At 59.0% G+C, this 19,353-nt stretch overlaps 1 protein-coding gene across 18 annotated transcripts in view; it reads left to right on the forward strand.

The window, feature by feature from the left end:
• Positions 1 to 19,353, forward strand: part of RGS12 (regulator of G protein signaling 12) — a 158,534-nt gene that overhangs the window by 129,395 nt on the left and 9,786 nt on the right. For 8 of the 18 annotated variants that reach the window (XM_045392049.2, XM_074039304.1, XM_045392051.2 and 5 more), the window contains 10 exons: positions 3,428 to 3,571; positions 4,319 to 4,498; positions 4,796 to 4,949; positions 8,085 to 8,161; positions 9,861 to 10,055; positions 10,383 to 10,456; positions 10,996 to 11,122; positions 13,134 to 13,230; positions 17,586 to 17,665; positions 18,045 to 18,198. In XM_045392049.2, coding sequence (XP_045247984.2) covers positions 3,428 to 3,571; positions 4,319 to 4,498; positions 4,796 to 4,949; positions 8,085 to 8,161; positions 9,861 to 10,055; positions 10,383 to 10,456; positions 10,996 to 11,122; positions 13,134 to 13,230; positions 17,586 to 17,665; positions 18,045 to 18,198 — 1,282 coding nt within the window. The remainder of the gene's footprint in view (positions 1 to 3,427; positions 3,572 to 4,318; positions 4,499 to 4,795; positions 4,950 to 8,084; positions 8,162 to 9,860; positions 10,056 to 10,382; positions 10,457 to 10,995; positions 11,123 to 13,133; positions 13,231 to 17,585; positions 17,666 to 18,044; positions 18,199 to 19,353) is intronic. The other 10 variants (XR_012434586.1, XR_012434583.1, XM_074039303.1 and 7 more) reach the window with 4 other exon arrangements.

Genomic DNA, 19,353 nt, shown 5'->3' on the forward strand with positions numbered 1-19,353 from the left:
GAGAGGGCGGCGCGTGTGTGAGAGGGCGGCGCGTGTGTGAGAGGGCGGCGCGTGAGAGGGCAGCGCGTGTGAGAGGGCGGCGCGTGTGTGAGAGGGCGGCGCGTGTGTGAGAGGGCGGCGCGTGTGAGAGGGCGGCGCGTGTGTGAGAGGGCGGCGCGTGTGTGAGAGGGCGGCGCGTGTGAGAGGGCGGCACGTGTGTGAGGGCAGTGTGCGTGTGTGAGGGCGGCGCGTGTGTGAGAGGGCGACGCGTGTGTGAGAGCGGCGCGTGTGAGAGAGCCGTTTTGTGTGAGGGCGGCGCGTGTGAGAGGGCGGCGCGTGTGTGAGAGGGCGGCGCGTGTGTGAGAGGGCGGCGCATGTGAGAGGGCGGCGCGTGTGTGAGGGCAGCGTGTGTGTGTGAGGGCGGCACGTGTGTGAGAGTGGCGTGTGTGAGAGGGCGGCGCGTGTGTGAGGGCGGCGCATGTGTGAGAGCCGTTTTGTGTGAGGGCAGCGCGTGTGAGAGGGCGGCACGTGTGTGAGAGGGCGGCGCGTGTGTGAGAGGGTGGCGCGTGTGTGTGAGGGCGGCGCGTGTGTGTGAGAGGGCGGCGCGTGTGTCTGAGGGCATGTGTGAGGGCGGCGTGTGTGTGAGAGAGCCGTGTTGTGAGAGGGCAGCGCGTATGTGAGAGGGCGGCGCGTGTGTGTGAGGGCATGTGTGAGGGCGGCGTGTGTGTGAGAGAGCCGTGTTGTGAGAGGGCAGCGCGTATGTGAGAGGGCGGCGCGTGTGTGTGAGGGCATGTGTGAGGGCGGCGTGTGTGTGAGAGAGCCGTGTTGTGAGAGGGCAGCGCGTGTGTGAGGGCAGTGTGTGTGTGTGAGGGCGGCGCGTGTGTGAGAGGGCGGCGCGTGTGTGAGAGCGGCGCGTGTGAGAGGGCGGCGCGTGTGTGTGAGGGCGGCGTGTGTGTGAGAGCCGTTTTGTGTGAGGGCAGCGCGTGTGAGAGGGCGGCACGTGTGTGAGAGGGCGGCGCGTGTGTGAGAGGGCGGCGCGTGTGTGAGAGGGCGGCGCGTGTGTGAGAGCGGCGCGTGTGAGAGGGCGGCTCGTGTGTGTGAGGGCGGCGCGTGTGTGAGAGCCATTTTTTGTGAGGGCAGCACGTGTGTGAGAGGGCGGCGCGTGTGTGAGAGGGCGGCGCGTGTGTGAGAGGGCGGCGCGTGTGTGAGAGCCGTTTTGTGTGAGGGCAGCGCGTGTGAGAGGGCGGCGCGTGTGTGTGAGGGCGGCGCGTGTGTGTGGGGGCGGCGCGTGTCTGAGAGGGCAGCGCGTGCGTGAAAGGGCGGCGCGTGCGTGAGAGGGCGGCGCGTGTGTGTGAGGGCGGCGCGTGTGTGAGAGCCGTTTTGTGTGAGGGCAGCGCGTGTGAGAGGGTGGCGCGTGTGTGTGAGGGCGGCGCGTGTGTGAGAGGGCGGCACGTGTGTGTGAGGGCAGCGCGTGTGAGAGGGTGGCGCGTGTGTGTGAGGGCGGCGCGTGTGTGAGAGGGCGGCGCGTGTGTGAGAGCCATTTTGTGTGAGGGCAGCGCGTGTGAGAGGGCGGCGCGTGTGTGTGAGGGCGGCGCGTGTGTGAGAGGGCGGCGCGTGTGTGAGAGGGCGGCGCGTGTGTGAGAGGGCGGCACGTGTGTGAGAGCCGTTTTGTGTGAGGGCAGCGCGTGTGAGAGGGCGGCGCGTGTGTGTGAGGGCGGCGCGTGTGTGTGGGGGCGGCGCGTGTCTGAGAGGGCGGCGCGTGTGTGAGAGGGCGGCGCGTGTCTGAGAGGGCGGCGCGTGCGTGAGAGGGCGGCGCGTGCGTGTGAGGGCGGCGCGTGCGTGAGAGGGCGGCGCGTGCGTGAGAGGGCGGCGCGTGCGTGTGAGGGCGGCGCGTGCGTGAGAGGGCGGCGCGTGCGTGAGAGGGCGGCGCGTGTGTGAGATGGCGGCACGTGTGAGAGGGCGGCGCGTGTGTGTGAGGGTGGCGTGTGTGAGGGCGGCATGAGCGTGAGAGAGCCACGTTGTGTGAGGGCTGCGCGTGCATGAGGGCGGCATGTGTGAGAGAGAGCCGTGTTGTGTGAGGGTGGTGCACACGTGAGGGTGGTGCGCATGTGTGAGGGCAGTGCATGTGTGAGGGTGGCACGTGTGAGGGTGGCACGTGTGAGGGCGGTGCGTGAGGGCGGCATGTGTGTGAGGGCGGCATGTGTGTGAGGGCGGCATGTGTGTGAGAGAGCCACGTTGTGTCAGGGCGGCGCGTGTGTGAGGGCAGCATGCGCTAGAGGGCGGCGCATGTGTGTGAGGGCGGTGCACGTGTGAGGGCAGTGTGCGCGAGAGGGTGGCGCATGTGTGTGAGGGCGGTGCGTGTGTGAGGGCAGCGTGCACGAGAGGGCGGCGCATGTGTGTGAGGGCGGTGCATGTGTGAGGGTGGAGCGCGTGTGAGGGCGGCGTGCGTGTGAGAGGGTGGTGCGTGTGTGTGAGGGCGGAGCGTGTGTGAGGGCAGCGTGCGTGTGTGAGGGCGGTGCGTGTGAGAGGGAGGTGCGTGTGTGTGAGGGCGGCGCGTGTGTGAGGGCAGCGTGCGTGTGTGAGGGCGGCGTGCATGTGAGAGGGTGGTGCGTGTGTGAGGGCGGAGCGTGTGTGAGGGCGGCGCGTGTGAGAGGGCCGCGCGTGTATGTGAGGGCGGCGTGTGTGAAGGGGCGGCGTGGCCTCATTCGAGGCTGGCTCGGTGCAGGGAGCATGTAGAGCAGTTGGAAAGTAGATGTTAAAATATTTTCACATGGGTTGAAAAAATCATTTCTTTTTCAGAATAAATTTTTAAATATACATGATATTTAATTTTGCCTAAACGTGGTTTGTATAAACGCCCTCAGCCCCAGCTTTCACTAGCAGATGGGTTGTCTTTCAGTGTGCTGGAATTCTGAGGAGGGAATGTGTATTTAGGGGAATTTGAGAGCAAATCAGAGGCAGGAGTCATCCCAGGCCATGGGTTTCACCGCTTCTCCTCCTGCGCCTCGTGGGATGCGGGAGAGGCCTGGGAGGGACGCTTTGGCTTGGCCTGGCTGCTGTGTTCTCAGTCGGCCTGTGGCCTCGCTTCCAGGCTCCGGGGCTGCTTTCATCTGCTCACGATGCTCAGAGGGCGCTGCTCTCCTGCGCTCCCACCTTGCCAAGACCAGGTGTGTGTGGACACATGGCAGTACTGCCCGTGTGCAGCTGCTGCTGGGCTCGCATCGCCCGGGTCTTTGGGACACTTTAAGTATCCGTTTAAACAATCGTAGAGGAGCCCACCTGTGCTGCTGCATTCTGGCCACACTTGTATTTATTTATTCAACTAAGAGGTAATGACTGGGTCCCGTGAGAACACATCTGTAGTGCCCGGGGCTGTCAGGCCTTGGCAGGCAGCAGGAGTGTGGGGAGAGGAAGCCGTGCCAGGCTGCTCAGGTGCCTTTTCTGTCAGCTTTCCTACAGGGCCCGGGAGATTTTCAGTAAGTTTCTGTGCAGCAAAGCCACCACCCCGGTCAACATCGACAGCCAGGCCCAGCTAGCAGACGATGTCCTCCGTGCACCTCACCCGGATATGTTCAAAGAGCAGCAGCTCCAGGTAACCCCAGGCCATGGGAGCTTGTGGGGAGTCCAGGCTAGGGCTCGGGGTATAGGGTCCACCTTCTAAGAACATGTGCTATCAGGCAGGCCGGTGGATTGAGAGCATCACAGACACAGGTGGAGAAACGCAGGCAGAAAGTGGAGCTTTCAGTAGGGCCGTGAACTAAGTCCCGAACCACTGTGTGCCTGTCTGCAGTGTGCTGGCTGTTCACACTGGCTCATGGTTCAATGCATGTGCATCTGTGTGGAGTCACACCTGCATGGGTGATGGCACATCTGTGTTTGAAGTTTTGCACTGTAGGACATTGCTGTGGTGATGTGCGTTAGGCCCCATGCCATTGGAGACATGCCTTTGCATGTCACTGTAGCGTGTGGGTCACATTCACAGAAGCATAGGGTGGCATTTTCAAAGGAGTCTGCTGTTAGATTCTAGTCACTTTTGGTTTTAATCTTATTTAATGAAAGTTATCTGGAGTCGGCTCGTACTGATGGCTTCTGTAAGTTGTCAGAATTCACTAATTTTAAGAGTGATAAAGGCTGGTTTGTTATGAGAAAGAAGACTCAGATATAGGGGCACACTGGAAATAACTCTTAAGTACTCTCGGGGCTGGCGGGGGAAAATGGACTGAAATGATGTCCTTTCAGGACGGCCAGTGGTTGCCTACAGGTCGCCAAGCAGCCATGCGCCTGAGGCCGCATGTCCAGGTCCCTCCTGTGACTGTCCTGCCTTACATCCCCTCCCCAGATCTTCAATCTCATGAAGTTTGATAGCTACACTCGCTTTCTGAAGTCCCCACTGTACCAGGAATGCATCTTGGCGGAAGTGGAGGGCCGCGCACTCCCGGACTCCCAGCAGGTCCCCAGCAGCCCGGCTTCCAAGCACAGCCTCGGTTCAGACCAGTCCAGTGTGTCCACGCCAAAAAAGGTGACCTGCCTGAGGCTGACCTCACGCCCCTGTGGGTTGTATGTCATCAGCTGAGAGCTGTTCTGTGGGAAGTGAAAAGAGGCCCTGTCAGCTTCTTCACCAGTGGTGGGTGATGCTCCATGCTGGGAAGTTCCAGCTGCTGTTTCTGGAGTCCTGTCAGGGCCACACTATGACCTATAGAAGTGATACCATCCCATAGAGTGCTTGTATTTACAGCTCAGTATTGCCTCCTTTGCACTTAATGTCAGAATAAAATAACTTCACATGGTTTTAACCAAGGTTTCCATTTGATGACAGTTAAGTGGAAAATCAAAATCCGGCCGATCCCTGAACGAAGAAATGGGGGATGAGGATAGTGAGAAGAAGCGGAAAGGCGCGTTTTTCTCGTGGTCACGGACCAGGAGCACCGGGAGGTCCCAGAAGAAGAGGGAGCACGGGGACCATGCAGACGGTTTGTGGGGTGGCTCTTGGGCTGTGGTGTCCAGGCCAGGCAGCTGTGTCCCTGTTCTGGCACTGCTCTGGGGGTTGGTGGTGACCTTGGGCCATGTGTGCAGTGAGAGGCCCTGTGGGTGGGTCAAGGAAGCTTCTCTGAATGAATAAGGAATGCCACTGTGTCTGGGGGACACAACCTGTCAGCCAGCCAGAGGGCAGCAGGGCTGCTCCAGAATCTTCCAGAGAAAAGGGCTCAGTCTGTTCCAGCCCATGCCTACCTCAGGACTCCCCCACGCAGTGGCGGCTGAACATCTGTGTCCTCTCCTGCTTTTCACTACAAAAGTAATAGGTGCTTTTGGTAGAAAATTTGGAAAATACAATCAAGTAAAAATAGGAACACACAAATGTGCTATTGGGCGTCTCCCCCAGTGGCAGCTTGGTTCTCTGCCAGGGCTTTTTCCTAGGTAGGTGTCAGTGTCCATGTGCCTTTTCTATGTGTGTGGGTTTTAGAATGTGGTAGCATAGTTGAAGTTGTGAGCATTTTCCATGTGTGTGGTTTTAGAATGTGGTAGCGTAGTTGAAGTTGTGAGCATTTTCCAAGCTAAGATTGGTATTGGATATCGGGGGCTGCCCATTCTGGATGCTCTGTCCCTTTTTTCTCTTGTGCACGTCTGAGACTTCCTGTAACAAAAGTTAGGCAGAGAGACAGCTCCCAGGGCGCCAGGGGGTGGGGCTGCAGGGTCCTTGGTGGCTCCTGGCTGAGCTCCAAATACCAGCTGGGTGGTGTTGGCAGGCGGCAGGGCAGAGGGCCTGGAGATGCCCATGCTGAATGCTGGCGAAGATGAGGCTGTTCTGTACCAGCTGCTGAAAAGCACAAAGGGGATAGCTGGGAAGATTTTCTTCTCTAGAGATTTTTGGGAAAGGTATTAATTTTCAGGAATGAGTGTCCTGCCTGACAGAGGACTGGCACTAAGCCTCTTGTCTCCTAGTTTAAATCAGGCAGTGAGGTGATTGTGCTAGTACCAGCCGGCGTGGCCCTGTTGGAGGCAGGTGAGCAGGGTGCTCTGTGCTCTGCCGCTGCGGCTCCTGTGCGTGCCCTGCAGTGCCAAGCATTTGTGCGTGGCTGCTCCCCGCCTGCAGGGGGGAGCGTTGTTCCCGGGGCACGGAAGGAGGTGCTGGTGAGGGCTTGATGTGGGCAGCCCTGAAGTCCTGGCCATGCTGTGAGGTGCTCTTCTCCAAGCAAAGGCAGCTGAGAGTTGTAGAGCTCACCTTTGTAGGAGGCCACCTGGGAGATGGACACTATGGCATTAGGTGGGGCCAGGCCTCCCGCGTACCTGGGAGATGGGAGTGTTTGCTTCAGACAGTCCATCCACTCGTGCCCACCCCCACACCTGGCAGATCTGCAAAGGGCCTTTAAAACCTGGATAGAGCCGGGCATGGGAGCTCACGCCTGTGATCCCAGCACTTTGGGAGGAGGCCGAGGCGGGCGGATTGCCTGAGCTCAGGAGTTAGTGACCAGCCTGGGCAACATGGTAAGGCTCTACTAAAAATACAAAAAAAAAAAAGGGGGGGCCAGGCACGGTGGCTCATGCCTGTAATCCCAGCACTTTGGGAGGCTGAGGTGGGCAGATCAACTGAGGTCAGAAGTTCGAGACCAGCCTGGCCAACATGGTGAAACCCCGACTCTACTAAAAATACAAAAACTAGCCAGATGCGATAGTGCATGCCTGTAATCCCAGCTACTCAGGAGGCTGAGGCAGGAGAATTACTTGAACCCAGGAGGTGGAGGTTGCAGTGAACTGAGATTGTGCCATTGCACTCCAGCCTGGGCAACAGAGCGAGGCTCCATCTCAAAAAAAGAAAGAAAAATTAGCTGGGTGTGGTGGTGGGCACTTTTAGTCCCAGTTACTCAGGAGGCTGAGGCATGAGAATCACTTGAACCTGGGAGGCGGAGGTTGCAGTGAGCCGAGAACTACACTCCAGTTTGGGTGACAGAGCAAGACTGTCTCATAAAACAAATAAATAAAACCAAACCTTGATAGCAGTGGGGCACAGTGGCTCATGCCTTTAAATCCCAGTGCTTTGGCCGGGGGCAAGGTGTGAGGATCATTTGAGCCTAGGAGTTCAACACCAGCCCGGGCAACATAGCAAGACACTCATCTCTACAGATAAAAATAAACATTAGCCAAGTGTGTAGTGGTAGCACACCTGTAGTCCTAGCTGTTGGGGGGACTGAGGTGGGAAGAAAATTGCTTGGGTCCTGGAGTTGGAGGCTGCCGTGAGCTATGATGGTGCCACTGCACCCCAGCCTGGGGACATAGCAACGCTCTGTGTCTGAAAAACACAAAGCAAACCAAAAAATAAAACCCGAACTGCAGGCACTCCCAGAACTAACATGTTCTGATGGCCCAGGATGTGGCCTGGGCATCTGTTCCTGTGGAAGGCGGCTGCAGTCTGGAGGCCAGCGGGTCTGGGAGCTGCCTTCCCCTCTCCCCTCAGGTCCCAGAGCCCATGCACAGCGGCATGGTGTGGGAGCAGCTGCTGTTTGAAAAGCCCTTTCTGTGTCAGAATCATCATGATTTGTAGATTAGCCTAAGAATATAGTTCGTTGAGGTTAGTGACAGTTGACACCTCATTATGGTTCATGTCAGGACGTCAGAGAAAAAAGTGGGTCTGGAGGCCGCATCCGGCGGAGAGCGCAGGCTGTTGCCACAGCGGGGAGTTTCCAGTTAGGCCCAGAAACTACATTTGGGGATGAAAGTTCCAGATGGAATGGAGGAAAGGCCCTGGCCGGGACGTACACCTGGGTCCGTGCTGTGGAACTGCACGTACTGATGTGACTTATTGGGCACCTGCCGTGAGCCAAGCATGTTTTGGAGCCAGGATGTGGCAGTGGACAGGGCAGAGAGTGGCGTCTCCGCTTCGTGGTGGGTAGAGCCGCACCGGTCCCTGACTGGCTTCCAGGGTTAGGAAGACACATGTGACTTGTCTCCCCCAAGCGAGGCGAGGCGGTGCCTTGCGGGGAGGGCTTCCTGGCGTCTGCCCTACGTGCTGTGTGTCTGTCTGCTCAGCCTAAAGGGGGCAGAGGGTTGGGAGATGTGACCAAATAAATAGGGTTTTGATTGACATGAGTCACTGTGTTTCCCCTGTCAAGACCCCCTGCATGCCAATGGAGGCCTGTGTCGCCGAGAGTCCCAGGGCTCTGTGTCCTCTGCGGGGAGCCTGGACCTGGTGAGTCACTGTCTCCCCTTATCCCACAGGCCTCAGGCTCAGGGCTGTCCCCACCAGCTGACTGATGACACCTCTGCCCCACGGAAACCTGCATTTACAAAACCCAGCGTTCACTTTGCAAAGCTGGGGGACGAGGCTCGGGTGCCGGCCCAGGCACAGTGGCTAAGTGCAGGGTGGCCCAGGGCCCCATCAGGCCCCAGCCTCATGGTCCCCCAGCCTAGGGCTCCTGAGAGGGCACGAAAAACTATTAGTTATACGAGGGAGGGAACTCAAAGTATCTTTGGATTTATTTCTTAAGTCTTTTTGTTGTAATTTAGTTTTTGTGAACTCCCACTAAGAATCAACAGAAGGCGTCGAGAGCAGGCGCTCCGTGTCTCACCGCGTGAGCATCACACCCGCTGCCGCACTGCAGGGTTTGCCCCTCTGCCTGCGGGCCGCCTGTCTCCCGCACCCTCTCACGCCTGCTCACTGCTTGGCTGGTGCTCTTCCTGGCCCCAGTTTCCAGCAGATGAGGGAGATGAGCGGGCGCAGGCAGGACTCGTGAGCTCATTAGATATTGTTTGATAGGAATTTTGGAAAACCTCACTGGTTGCCAGCATCCTAGTTATTTGAAATTTTCAGGCAGGAATGAATGTAGAATATAATTTCTTCTTCAGTTGTTCCAAATAACATTGAAAGCTGTAAGGATTTACCAGGTGTCAGTTAGCTCCTGCTGCCTAATACCTCCCCACCCCCAAATGCAGAGGCTGGAAACAATTACTGTTGTGCTGGGTCTCTGGGTCAGCTTGGTGGTTCTGCCCATTCTGGCCAGCCTTGCCTGTGTGTTTCTGGTTACCTGGCACATGAGCCAGCTGGCTGGTCCCAGAGGCCCTCAGTTGCATGACTGGCCCTTGCTGGCCCTTGGCTGGAGCAGGAGCACTGACAGGACCCTTCGTTTGCCTCACCCAGCAGGCCAGTTCACCCCATCCCACAGCCGTCTCAGGGACCCCAACAGTGAGCAGAGGAGGACGGCCTCTGGAGGCCCAGGCTTGGAGATGCTCCTCCTGCCCACTGAGGTCTGGGCTGGGGCTGACGCCACCTCTTCATGAGAGGAGCCACAAAGCCATATTACGAGGGGCACGGAGACAGGGAAGGGGATGGTTGGGCCATTTGTGCAGCCAGCCTACCACTGTACAAACTAGTTTCCTGAAATAATGCTCAGGGAAAAGAGACTTCAGACTACCAGAAGGCAGTGATGATGAAGTAACAGTCCAGGCGAGGTTTACAATGGAACGATGTGCTCCGGGAGCTGTGTATAGAGAGGATAGCGTGCTGGAACCCAGAGCCCCAGGAGGGAGTGGTCCTCACAGGGCAGCTTCAGTGGGTGCCTCAGGACGGCCCTGCTTCTGGGTGGAGAAGCCCAGATGTGCCTTCTGAGCAGAGCCGCGTCAGGGCCCATGCTGTCCTGAGCACGATGGCCAGTGAGGCCCAGAGCTGAGAGAATGATGACTGCTCTCCCGTGTTAATTCACAAAACCCAACGCCTCAGGCAGTGTGGACTGAGCCTGAGATGTGTGCACCTGGGGAGCTGCAGGTAGGACAGTGGCAGGGCACCAGCCTCCCCAGCACGTGAGGCCTGGGCCAGCTGGGCTGCTCTGGGAGATGCCCCGCACCCCTGTGATGCTGGTGCCCGCTTGACTGCTTGTCTCCCCACTCCCCAGTCAGAGGCCTGCAGGACTTTGGCACCCGAGAAGGACAAGGCCACCAAGCACTGCTGCATTCACCTCCCGGATGGGACATCCTGCGTGGTGGCTGTCAAGGCGGGCTTCTCCATCAAAGACATCCTGTCTGGACTTTGTGAGCGGCATGGCATCAACGGGGCGGCCGCGGACCTCTTCCTGGTGGGCGGGGACAAGGTACTGGGTCCGCCTGACCCTCACGCTGCCCTCAGGCCATGGCCTCCCTGCTCCCTGGCCCCTAGCTTTGTGAGAGTCCTCAGGCTGCCCCGTCTTGCGCTCCTCATTTCAACAGTGCCTGGAGTGGAGGCCAGATTATCTGAACTATTTGCTGGGAGCACTTTGCATGCGGGTGCTAGGTTGGTGTGGAAAGAGTGATCGCTGTCTTTGGATGGCTATTTCTGAAGCTGCTCTTTAGCTCTGCACAGCTCTGCACCTGGGGCACATTGTTCTGCCTGTTGGGCGTGCCTCTGTGCCCACGCTGATTCTGGTCTCTCTGTTCCTCAGCCTCTGGTGCTGCACCAAGACAGTAGCATCTTGGAGTCAAGGGACCTGCGCCTAGAAAAGCGCACCTTGTTTCGGTAAGAGGAAGATCGCTGTCATTCACCTGAGGCTCCCAGAGCCAACCCCGTGTGCCCACCACCTGCTGGTCTCTGCACTTAGCAGGTAGCCTGTGGATGCTCCATACTGGGCTACGATGGGGTGTCGGTGGGGGTGGCGGGGGATGGAGGCCCACATGAGGCAGCCCCCCTGCAAGCCCGGGGGTGAGAGGGGCCCTCTCCTTCCTGCCCTGTGAACAGGGACTGCCCTGGCCTGGTGAGCACAGCCCCCTAAGATGCCAAGAGGGAGGGGCAGGAGTGCTGTCCCTAGGGCAGATGCCCCACAGGTAGCCAGGCTGCTCTGCAGGACGCTGCTGTCCCGGGAGGAGGAGGCCACAGCCCTTGCTTGGCCTGACTTTTCCCACGTGGAGGAAGGCACTTTCTGATCAGCTGGGGCTGAACTGGTGCGGGGCACACCGAGGCCTTGAGGGCGGCCTGGGGCTGTGCTGTAGTTCTGCTCATGAGACTGATCTAATGAGAGCTGACATGAGTTTGTAGTGAATTTTTTCATCCCCCACCAGGCTGGATCTTGTTCCGATTAACCGGTCAGTGGGACTCAAGGCCAAGCCCACCAAGCCTGTCACGGAAGTGCTGCGGCCCGTCGTGGCCAAGTATGGCCTGGACCTCAGTGGCCTGCTGGTGAGGCTGGTGAGTGTTGCATGGGGCCCGGGCGTCATCACCACGGGAACTGTCTGTTCCCTTTGGCAGCCTCTGTGGTGGTCACTGAAGAGGGCACACCAAGAAGCGGTGTCTTCCCCCGATTTTGTTGTCCCCCTTGGAGGAAAGGAAACAGCCTCTGCCATCCCCAGTTCTCATTCTGTTCAGTGGGAGCCATCATGGTTTATTTGTACCTTGGTCATTCCAAAAAGAATTGATATTTGAGATGTGGTTTTGCTCCAGGGAGGCCAAAATGAGAAACCAACCAACCAACCCCCGGAATATCCCCCGCTGTTGGCAAATGTGATCAGATTAGAGAGTGCGGATGGCCCTGCCCCCACGGCACCTGCTGGGCCGGGCCGGGGCATTGTGCTGATGCCCCCAGGGCATGGTCACGTGGAAATGTCCTGATTCTCACCTGCACTTTGGAGATGGAAGAACTCAGCTGGCACTTCCAGACTGCACCATTATGGTGTGAATGGGATGAAGAAAGAAAACACTGCCTGGGGTGGTGACAGCAGGCACTGGGCAGGCCATGTGAGACAGGGAGAGCTGGGCCCCGCTGAGCGTGCTCCAGAGCGTGGGGGTTTAGGGGCACAGTGTCCGCCTAGTCTTCTTTCCTTGTCAACTTTATTGGAGCAATGATTTCAAGTATTTTCAGGATTTTAATTTTCTCTGAAACTACACTCAAAATTATTCAAGGACTTTGAAGTGAACAAGAAAAACCTATTAAATTATTTACAGACACCACCTCTGAGGGTAACCGGAAACCTGTTTCCCGCACTGCAGGCTCCATCCAGGAGTCCAGAAATCTGCTGGTCAGAGGCAGACCTGGCCTGGCTCCCAGGTGTGCCCCTTTGGCCGACTCTGTGGAGATGCAAAGCAATTACTTAGCCCCTGTGTGTTGCAGTTTCCCTGACTGTAAAGTGGGGTTGGTCGTGGCAGCGTGCTCGTGGCATGGTTTGGGGCGCCAGGGTGGAAGGGCTGGCTGTGGTCAGGCTGGTTCTCTGTGAGCTGCGGCCCTTGGCTGCCGAGGGCTCCAGGCCAGGCAGGGTTTGGGCTGTGTGGGCTGTGGAGGATTTGTGTGGAATGGGTTGTTTGGGATGTGGCTTTTCCTCAGATGCTTTCTGCTGACTCTCCAGTGAATTCTGTGGCCCCCCTGTGCCCACGAATGTGGTGGAGAAGGCGGGACCTGGGGCAGCTCCTCTGCTTCCCCCGGCAAGGCCCACCGCGCCTGCCCAGCAGACTGGCCCCTTCAGGAGCTTAGAGCCTCTCCCGCCTGTCATTGGGCGGCTGTCGTTCCCTGACTGACAGAGTGTGAATGCCAAACACGTTCAGGTGTCTTTTCTTAACAGTGATTATGGCAGGTGAAGAGTCAGATTCTCTGCCAGAGGAGAACTCTGGCACAGACAAGAACTCCAGCCCCGTGGCTAGTGGCACTTCATTTCAACCTCAGATAGTGGCACTTCATTTCAACCTTAGACCTGGTCCAAAAGTTGTCTGTCTTTGCTTCCTTGTTTACAAAGGAGAACATCTGCTCTCAGTGTTCCCCTCGTAGCAGTTTCCAGGGTCAGTGTTCCCCTCGTAGCAGCATCCGAGGGTCAGTGAGTGGGTTCTTAGGGAGGCCACCATCGAGGTTGTGAGCAATGTGGAGACTTATACGGGCTTCACTTCCTATTTCCAAGTATTTTACGTGCATTTTATAGCATTAGATATGTGGGTGAAGGTGCTTCCAGTGTTGACACGTCACCCTGCCCCTGGGCCTTGGAGGGGCCGGTGTGGGAGGCACTGCCCACGCAGTTCCTCAGGGCACTCCTTACCCATGTCAGGAGCCCAGCTCAGCCCCAGCACGTGTGCCTCAGTCAGGCAGGCCTCACCTTAGGGCCATCTCCTGCATGATTCCATCAACCCTAGGACAGTCGCCCAGTCTGGTGGGATCACACACATCTGTTCCCTAAAGTTCCAATCTGGGTAAATTATTCAGTGCCCATCTCTGCCCTAGAGTGGAGAGAAGGAGCCCCTGGACCTCGGAGCCCCTATATCGAGTCTGGACGGACAGCGGGTTGTCTTGGAGGAGAAGGACCCTTCCAGAGGAAAGGGTGAGTAGGGCTGGCGCAGCGGTTGGGGAGAGGGTGAGTGTGTCCAGTGCAGGGGAGGGTGCTATGGAGCTGGTGCAGGGGAGGGGGCAGGCGGGGCTGGTGCAGGGAAGAGGGTGAGTGAGGCCAGCGCAGGGGAGGGGCGGATGGGGCTTGCACAGAAGTGGGGGGTGGGTCCTGCGCAGGGTAGAGGGTGAGTGGGGCCAGCGCAGGGGGGCTGTGGGGTTGGCATAGAGGAGACAGTGAGCAGGGCTGGTGCAGGGGAGGGAGCTGTGAGGTTGGCATAGGGGAGAGGGCGAGCAGGGCCAGTGCGGGGGGGGGCTGTGGGGTTGGCATAGGGGAGAGGGCGAGCAGGGCCAGCGCGGGGAGGGGGCTGTGGGGTTGGCATAGGGGAGAGGGCGAGCAGGGCCAGCGCGGGGAGGGGGCTGTGGGGTTGGCATAGGGGAGAGGGCGAGCAGGGCCAGCGCGGGGAGGGGGCTGTGGGGTTGGCATAGGGGAGAGGGCGAGCAGGGCCAGTGCAGGGAGGGGGATGTGGGGTTGGCATAGGGGAGAGGGCGAGCAGGGCCAGTGCAGGGGGGGCTGTGGGGTTGGCATAGGGGAGAGGGTGAGCGGGGCCGGTGCAGAGGAGGGGGATGTGGGGTTGGCATAGGGGAGAGGGTGGGCGGGGCCGGTGCAGGGGAGGGGGATGTGGGGTTGGCATAGGGGAGAGGGTGGGCGGGGCCGGTGCAGGGGAGGGGATGTGAGGTTGGCATAGGGGAGAGGGTGAGCGGGGCCGGTGCAGGGGAGGGGATGTGAGGTTGGCATAGGGGAGAAGGTGGGCGGGGCCGGTGCAGGGGAGGGGGATGTGGGGTTGGCATAGGGGAGAGGGTGGGCGGGGCCGGTGCAGGGGAGGGGGATGTGAGGTTGGCATAGGGGAGAGGGTGGGCGGGGCCGGTGCAGGGGAGGGGATGTGAGGTTGGCATAGGGGAGAGGGTGAGCGGGGCTGGTGTGGGGGGGGCTGTGAGGTTGGCATAGGGGAGATGGCGAGCAGGGCCAGTGCGGGGGGGCTGTGGGGTTGGCATAGGGGAGAGGGCAAGCAGGGCCAGTGCAGGGGGGGCTGTGGGGTTGGCATAGAGGAGAGGGTGAGCAGGGCCGGTGCAGGGGAGGGGGATGTGAGGTTGGCATAGGGGAGAGGGTGAGCGGGGCCGGTGCAGGGGAGGGGGATGTGAGGTTGGCATAGGGGAGAGGGTGGGCGGGGCCGGTGCAGAGGAGGGGGATGTGGGGTTGGCATAGGGGAGAGGGTGGGCGGGGCCGGTGCAGGGGAGGGGATGTGGGGTTGGCATAGGGGAGAGGGTGAGCGGGGCCGGTGCAGGGGAGGGGATGTGAGGTTGGCATAGGGGAGAGGGTGGGCGGGGCCGGTGCAGGGGAGGGGGATGTGGGGTTGGCATAGGGGAGAGGGTGGGCGGGGCCGGTGCAGGGGAGGGGGATGTGAGGTTGGCATAGGGGAGAGGGTGGGCGGGGCCGGTGCAGGGGAGGGGATGTGAGGTTGGCATAGGGGAGAGGGTGAGCGGGGCTGGTGTGGGGGGGGCTGTGAGGTTGGCATAGGGGAGATGGCGAGCAGGGCCGGTGCGGGGGGGCTGTGGGGTTGGCATAGGGGAAAGGGCAAGCAGGGCCAGTGCAGGGGGGGCTGTGGGGTTGGCATAGAGGAGAGGGTGAGCAGGGCCGGTGCAGGGGAGGGGGATGTGAGGTTGGCATAGGGGAGAGGGTTAGCGGGGCCGGTGCAGGGGAGGGGGATGTGAGGTTGGCATAGGGGAGAGGGTGGGCGGGGCCGGTGCAGGGGAGGGGGATGTGGGGTTGGCATAGGGGAGAGGGTGAGCGGGGCCGGTGCAGGGGAGGGGGATGTGAGGTTGGCATAGGGGAGAGGGTGGGCGGGGCCGGTGCAGGGGAGGGGATGTGAGGTTGGCATAGGGGAGAGGGTGAGCGGGGCTGGTGTGGGGGGGGCTGTGAGGTTGGCATAGGGGAGATGGCGAGCAGGGCCAGTGCGGGGGGGCTGTGGGGTTGGCATAGGGGAGAGGGCAAGCAGGGCCAGTGCAGGGGGGGCTGTGGGGTTGGCATAGAGGAGAGGGTGAGCAGGGCCGGTGCAGGGGAGGGGGATGTGAGGTTGGCATAGGGGAGAGGGTGAGCGGGGCCGGTGCAGGGGAGGGGGATGTGAGGTTGGCATAGGGGAGAGGGTGAGCGGGGCCGGTGCAGGGGAGGGGGATGTGAGGTTGGCATAGGGGAGAGGTTGAGCGGGGCCGGTGCAGTGGAGGGGGATGTGGGGTTGGCATAGGGGAGAGGGTGAGCGGGGCCGGTGCAGGGGAGGGGGATGTGGGGTTGGCATAGGGGAGAGGGTGAGCGGGGCCGGTGCAGGGGAGGGGGATGTGGGGTTGGCATAGGGGAGAGGGTGGGCGGGGCCGGTGCAGGGGAGGGGGATGTGAGGTTGGCATAGGGGAGAGGGTGAGCGGGGCCGGTGCAGGGGAGGGGGATGTGGGGTTGGCATAGGGGAGAGGGTGAGCGGGGCCGGTGCAGGGGAGGGAGATGTGGGGTTGGCATAGGGGAGAGGGTGGGCGGGGCCGGTGCAGGAGAGAAGGTGAGTGGGGCTTGCGCAGGAGAGAGGGCAGGTGGGGCCGGCCCAGGGGAGGGAGAGGCTTTTGAGCCAGTACACAAAAGGGAAATGGTCTGGTTCGCTTGGTCCCTCCTCGGTACCCTGATCTGGCGCCCTTCCCTCCGGGCACAAAACAGGAAGCCAGGGCAGTAGACAGCTGTGCTCTGCCCAGCAAAGTGGAGGCTGCAGGCTCAGTCGTTTGGGCTGGTTCTGCATTTCCTTGTGTGCAGGGAATCAGGTGGTTGACAGAGCTCTTTTCCATGTGTTCCTTGGTTATGACAGTCCTGCCCTGGGGAAGCTGGGGTCCGGCCAGCAGCCTTCAGAGATGGGCTCGTCTCCCGGCCCCCACCTCATCCTGACGCGCAGGAGCTGGCCCTCCTTAGAGCCCCGGCTGAGAACCGTGCGTGAGGAAGGTCACTCAGACCCGGGAGGGTGTCCTGTTTGTAGCTGTCCCCAGGGACAGGCAGAGGCGTGGCCTTAGCGCCTGCAGGTGCAGGTGCCATAGGGAGGTGTGTCTCTTGGGAAGAGCTTTCTCGAAACTCACCTGCAGACATTCTAGTAGAGAGCTCACTTTGTGAGGAACCACTTCAGGTGACATTGGGCTGCCCCTCTGCTTTTCAGGTTGTTGGCCCTGATGATGTCACGCAGGGCATATGTGGCTCCCTTGTCCCCACCCAGGGAGACCTGGGCCATGGGTCCCAGTCAGAAGCAAGCGCTGAGGTTATTAGCCCTGGAGCTCCAACCCTTGCTTCTCTCCCCAGCTCGTCACAGAGCAGAGACCCTTCCCCTAGCCCACACTTTGCTCTAGGGAAAGCCTCGCCCCAGACCCTGACACCCAGGCAGGTGGGGCAGGCACAGCATGTGTAACCCAGCAGGGCGGCCAGCAGCTTTGCCCCAGCTGACCCTCGGAGCCTGTTTATGTACAGGCAAGGCCTGTGGTGGAGCTTGGCGCTCAGCACTTTTGTAGGGTTGTATGTGGGGCAGGAGCGTGACTCCTCCAGTCACATCTGGTTCAGAGAAAGGGGCTTGAGACCGTTAGTGCCGGCAGAGGCCAGCCTGTGGCCCTGATATGGGGCAAAGGCTGTATTTGAAAATATGTCACAGACTGGTGCAGTGGCTCAAGCCTGAAATCCCAGCACTTTGGGAGGCTGAGTCAGGCAGATCACCTGAGGTCAGGAGTTCGAAACCAGCCTGGCCAGCATGGTGAAACCTCGTCTCTACTAAAAATACAAAAATTTTCTGGGCGTGGTGGTGCATGCCTGTAATCCCAGCTACATGGGAGGCTGAGGCAGACGAATTGCTTGAACCCGGGAGGCGGAGGTTGCAGTGAGCCGAGATCACGCCACTGCACTCCAGCCTGGGTGACAGAGTGAGACTGTCTCAAAAAAAGAAAAGAAAGTAAAAGAAAATATGTCATAAATATAAGACTGACTTTCTAAAGAATATTTATGCCAAATAGTATATGAAATGAGCTTTTCAGTTTCAACATCACTCCTTCAGCAAGTCCTAGCAAGTCCCTAGTTAGATGTACAGAGCCCCACTGTGCGCGTGGAGGATGGGTCCTCTCTCGTGTCCCGTGGGGCCTCCCCTCCGGGCTGTGCATGGTGAATAAGGGCAGCAGATGCCTTGTGGCTTCTCTACAGCTTTGCTCTCGGAGACAGTAGCAGCAGGTTGTCTACGAAACATTCAGATGGATTTGCGAGTCCCTGAAATCATAAAGCTTTCTTATGTTTAGCATCCACAGATAAACAGAAAGGTGTGCCAGTCAAACAGAACATAGCTGTAAATTCCAGCTCCAGAAACCACTCGGCTACGGTAATTCCCCGCCCTCGCCCGCCCTGGGCCCCGCCCCTCTCGCTGTGGCCCTGCCTGCTCTGCGTAGTGCCCTGGCACTTTCCTCACCGCCTGCTTATCACGTGCGTCTCCCCACGCTCCTTGGTGGGGCTCTCTGGTCCCTGCCAACGCCCAGCTCCCTCTTACCTGTCAAGGACTGGCTTTCTTCTGAGGTGGGAGTGGTTGTGCCTTAAATGCTATTCTTGTTTGTAATCTTTATCATTGCAATGGTTTTTCTGCAATGCATGTAAATTCTCTATCAATGCAATCTATTTCATGAGCCTTCTAATCTCTAACTAATGAATGATAAATTGTCGTGTATTGAAATGAAAGTAGAACTTTGACTTTCCTTCTAATGCAGGGAGAGGAAAGAACACTAGGCAAGTCTAATTCTATTAAAATAAAAGGAGAAAATGGAAAAAATGCTAGGGATCCCCGGCTTTCAAAGAGAGAAGAATCTATTGCAAAGATTGGGAAAAAAAAATATCAGAAAATTAATTTGGACGAAGCAGAGGGTATGTGAACTTTTTAAAACTTCCACGTTTTTAGTAAATGCACAGTTAGTTTCCAGTATAGTCCGTAGATCTGCTCTGAGCTGTCAGCATCTGGGTGACTGCAGTCCGTCCCTGTGGCCTGGAAGACATGTTTCTCCTTGGGGCAGTCTGTGGGCTGTTGGGATCACTTCACCGAAACCCCAGTTTTGAGACTCAGTGCCAGGCCTCCTAGGGCGTCAGGGGCAGCCGATGTGAGCAGCACTGTCTGCCCTGAGATGCCAGAGGCCCCTGCAGGCTCCGCCTCCCTCTCACCCCGGCTCCTCCCTATTGCCCCACCACTGGCTTGTGCCGGGGTCCCCAGCGTGGCTGGAGGCACAGTTAGCATTAGAGAGTCCACCCCAGGTGGAGCTGGGCGCCCAGGTTAGGGGAGGCGGAGCACCCTGGCCTGGAAGGGCCGTGGGCTTGCTGAGCTCTGTTGGCCACGGGGATCAGTGAGGAAGGTCAGCCTGCACACCCCCGGCCTCCAGGAGAGGGGACAGGCACGCTGGAAGACTGAGGTGGAGAGATGAGTCCTTTCTTGAAGCTGCTTTTTCTCCAGAAGTTTATAACAAAGAGAAGCATTGAAAACAGAATCAAAACCAACAGCGGTCACTGTGACCTGAATTTTCATCCAGGGCGTACTTGCCAGTCCACTTGGCTTGTCACAGCTTTGTCACAGCTGGCTATGGAGCCCGACCTCACAGTAAAACTAAAACACACCTTCAGCCTTTGTCGGCCACCAGACACAAGTCACACGCCCTCTTTGAAGCTTGTATGTTTCTGAGAACCAGTGAAATCAGAGATTTTAGATTCCTTGTAGTTGTTCAGAACTCAGAGTGTAATTCCAGTGCTAGAGAAAGCCCAGTTTAGATGCCATCTACCTCGAATGGTGGCCTTGGGGACTGCTATACTAGAAAACCCAGCCCAGGTGAGAAAAGGAGAGTTCTGGAGGAGCCAGTGAAGAAGCTGGAGGCGCCTGCAGGCCTCCGCAGTGGGTGGGTTGTGGGGCACCTGTCCTGGCGCCTCGGGGCTGTGGAGCTTCAGCGGGGAGCATGTTGCGCCCTCTACCCTGGGCTTGGGAGGACCACCCTCTGTGCAGAGGCAGTGACCCCGAGAGGCAGGTGTGGATTTGAGGGT

Source organism: Macaca fascicularis, chromosome 5, assembly GCF_037993035.2.
Source record: "Macaca fascicularis isolate 582-1 chromosome 5, T2T-MFA8v1.1".
Taxonomy (NCBI): domain Eukaryota; kingdom Metazoa; phylum Chordata; class Mammalia; order Primates; family Cercopithecidae; genus Macaca; species Macaca fascicularis.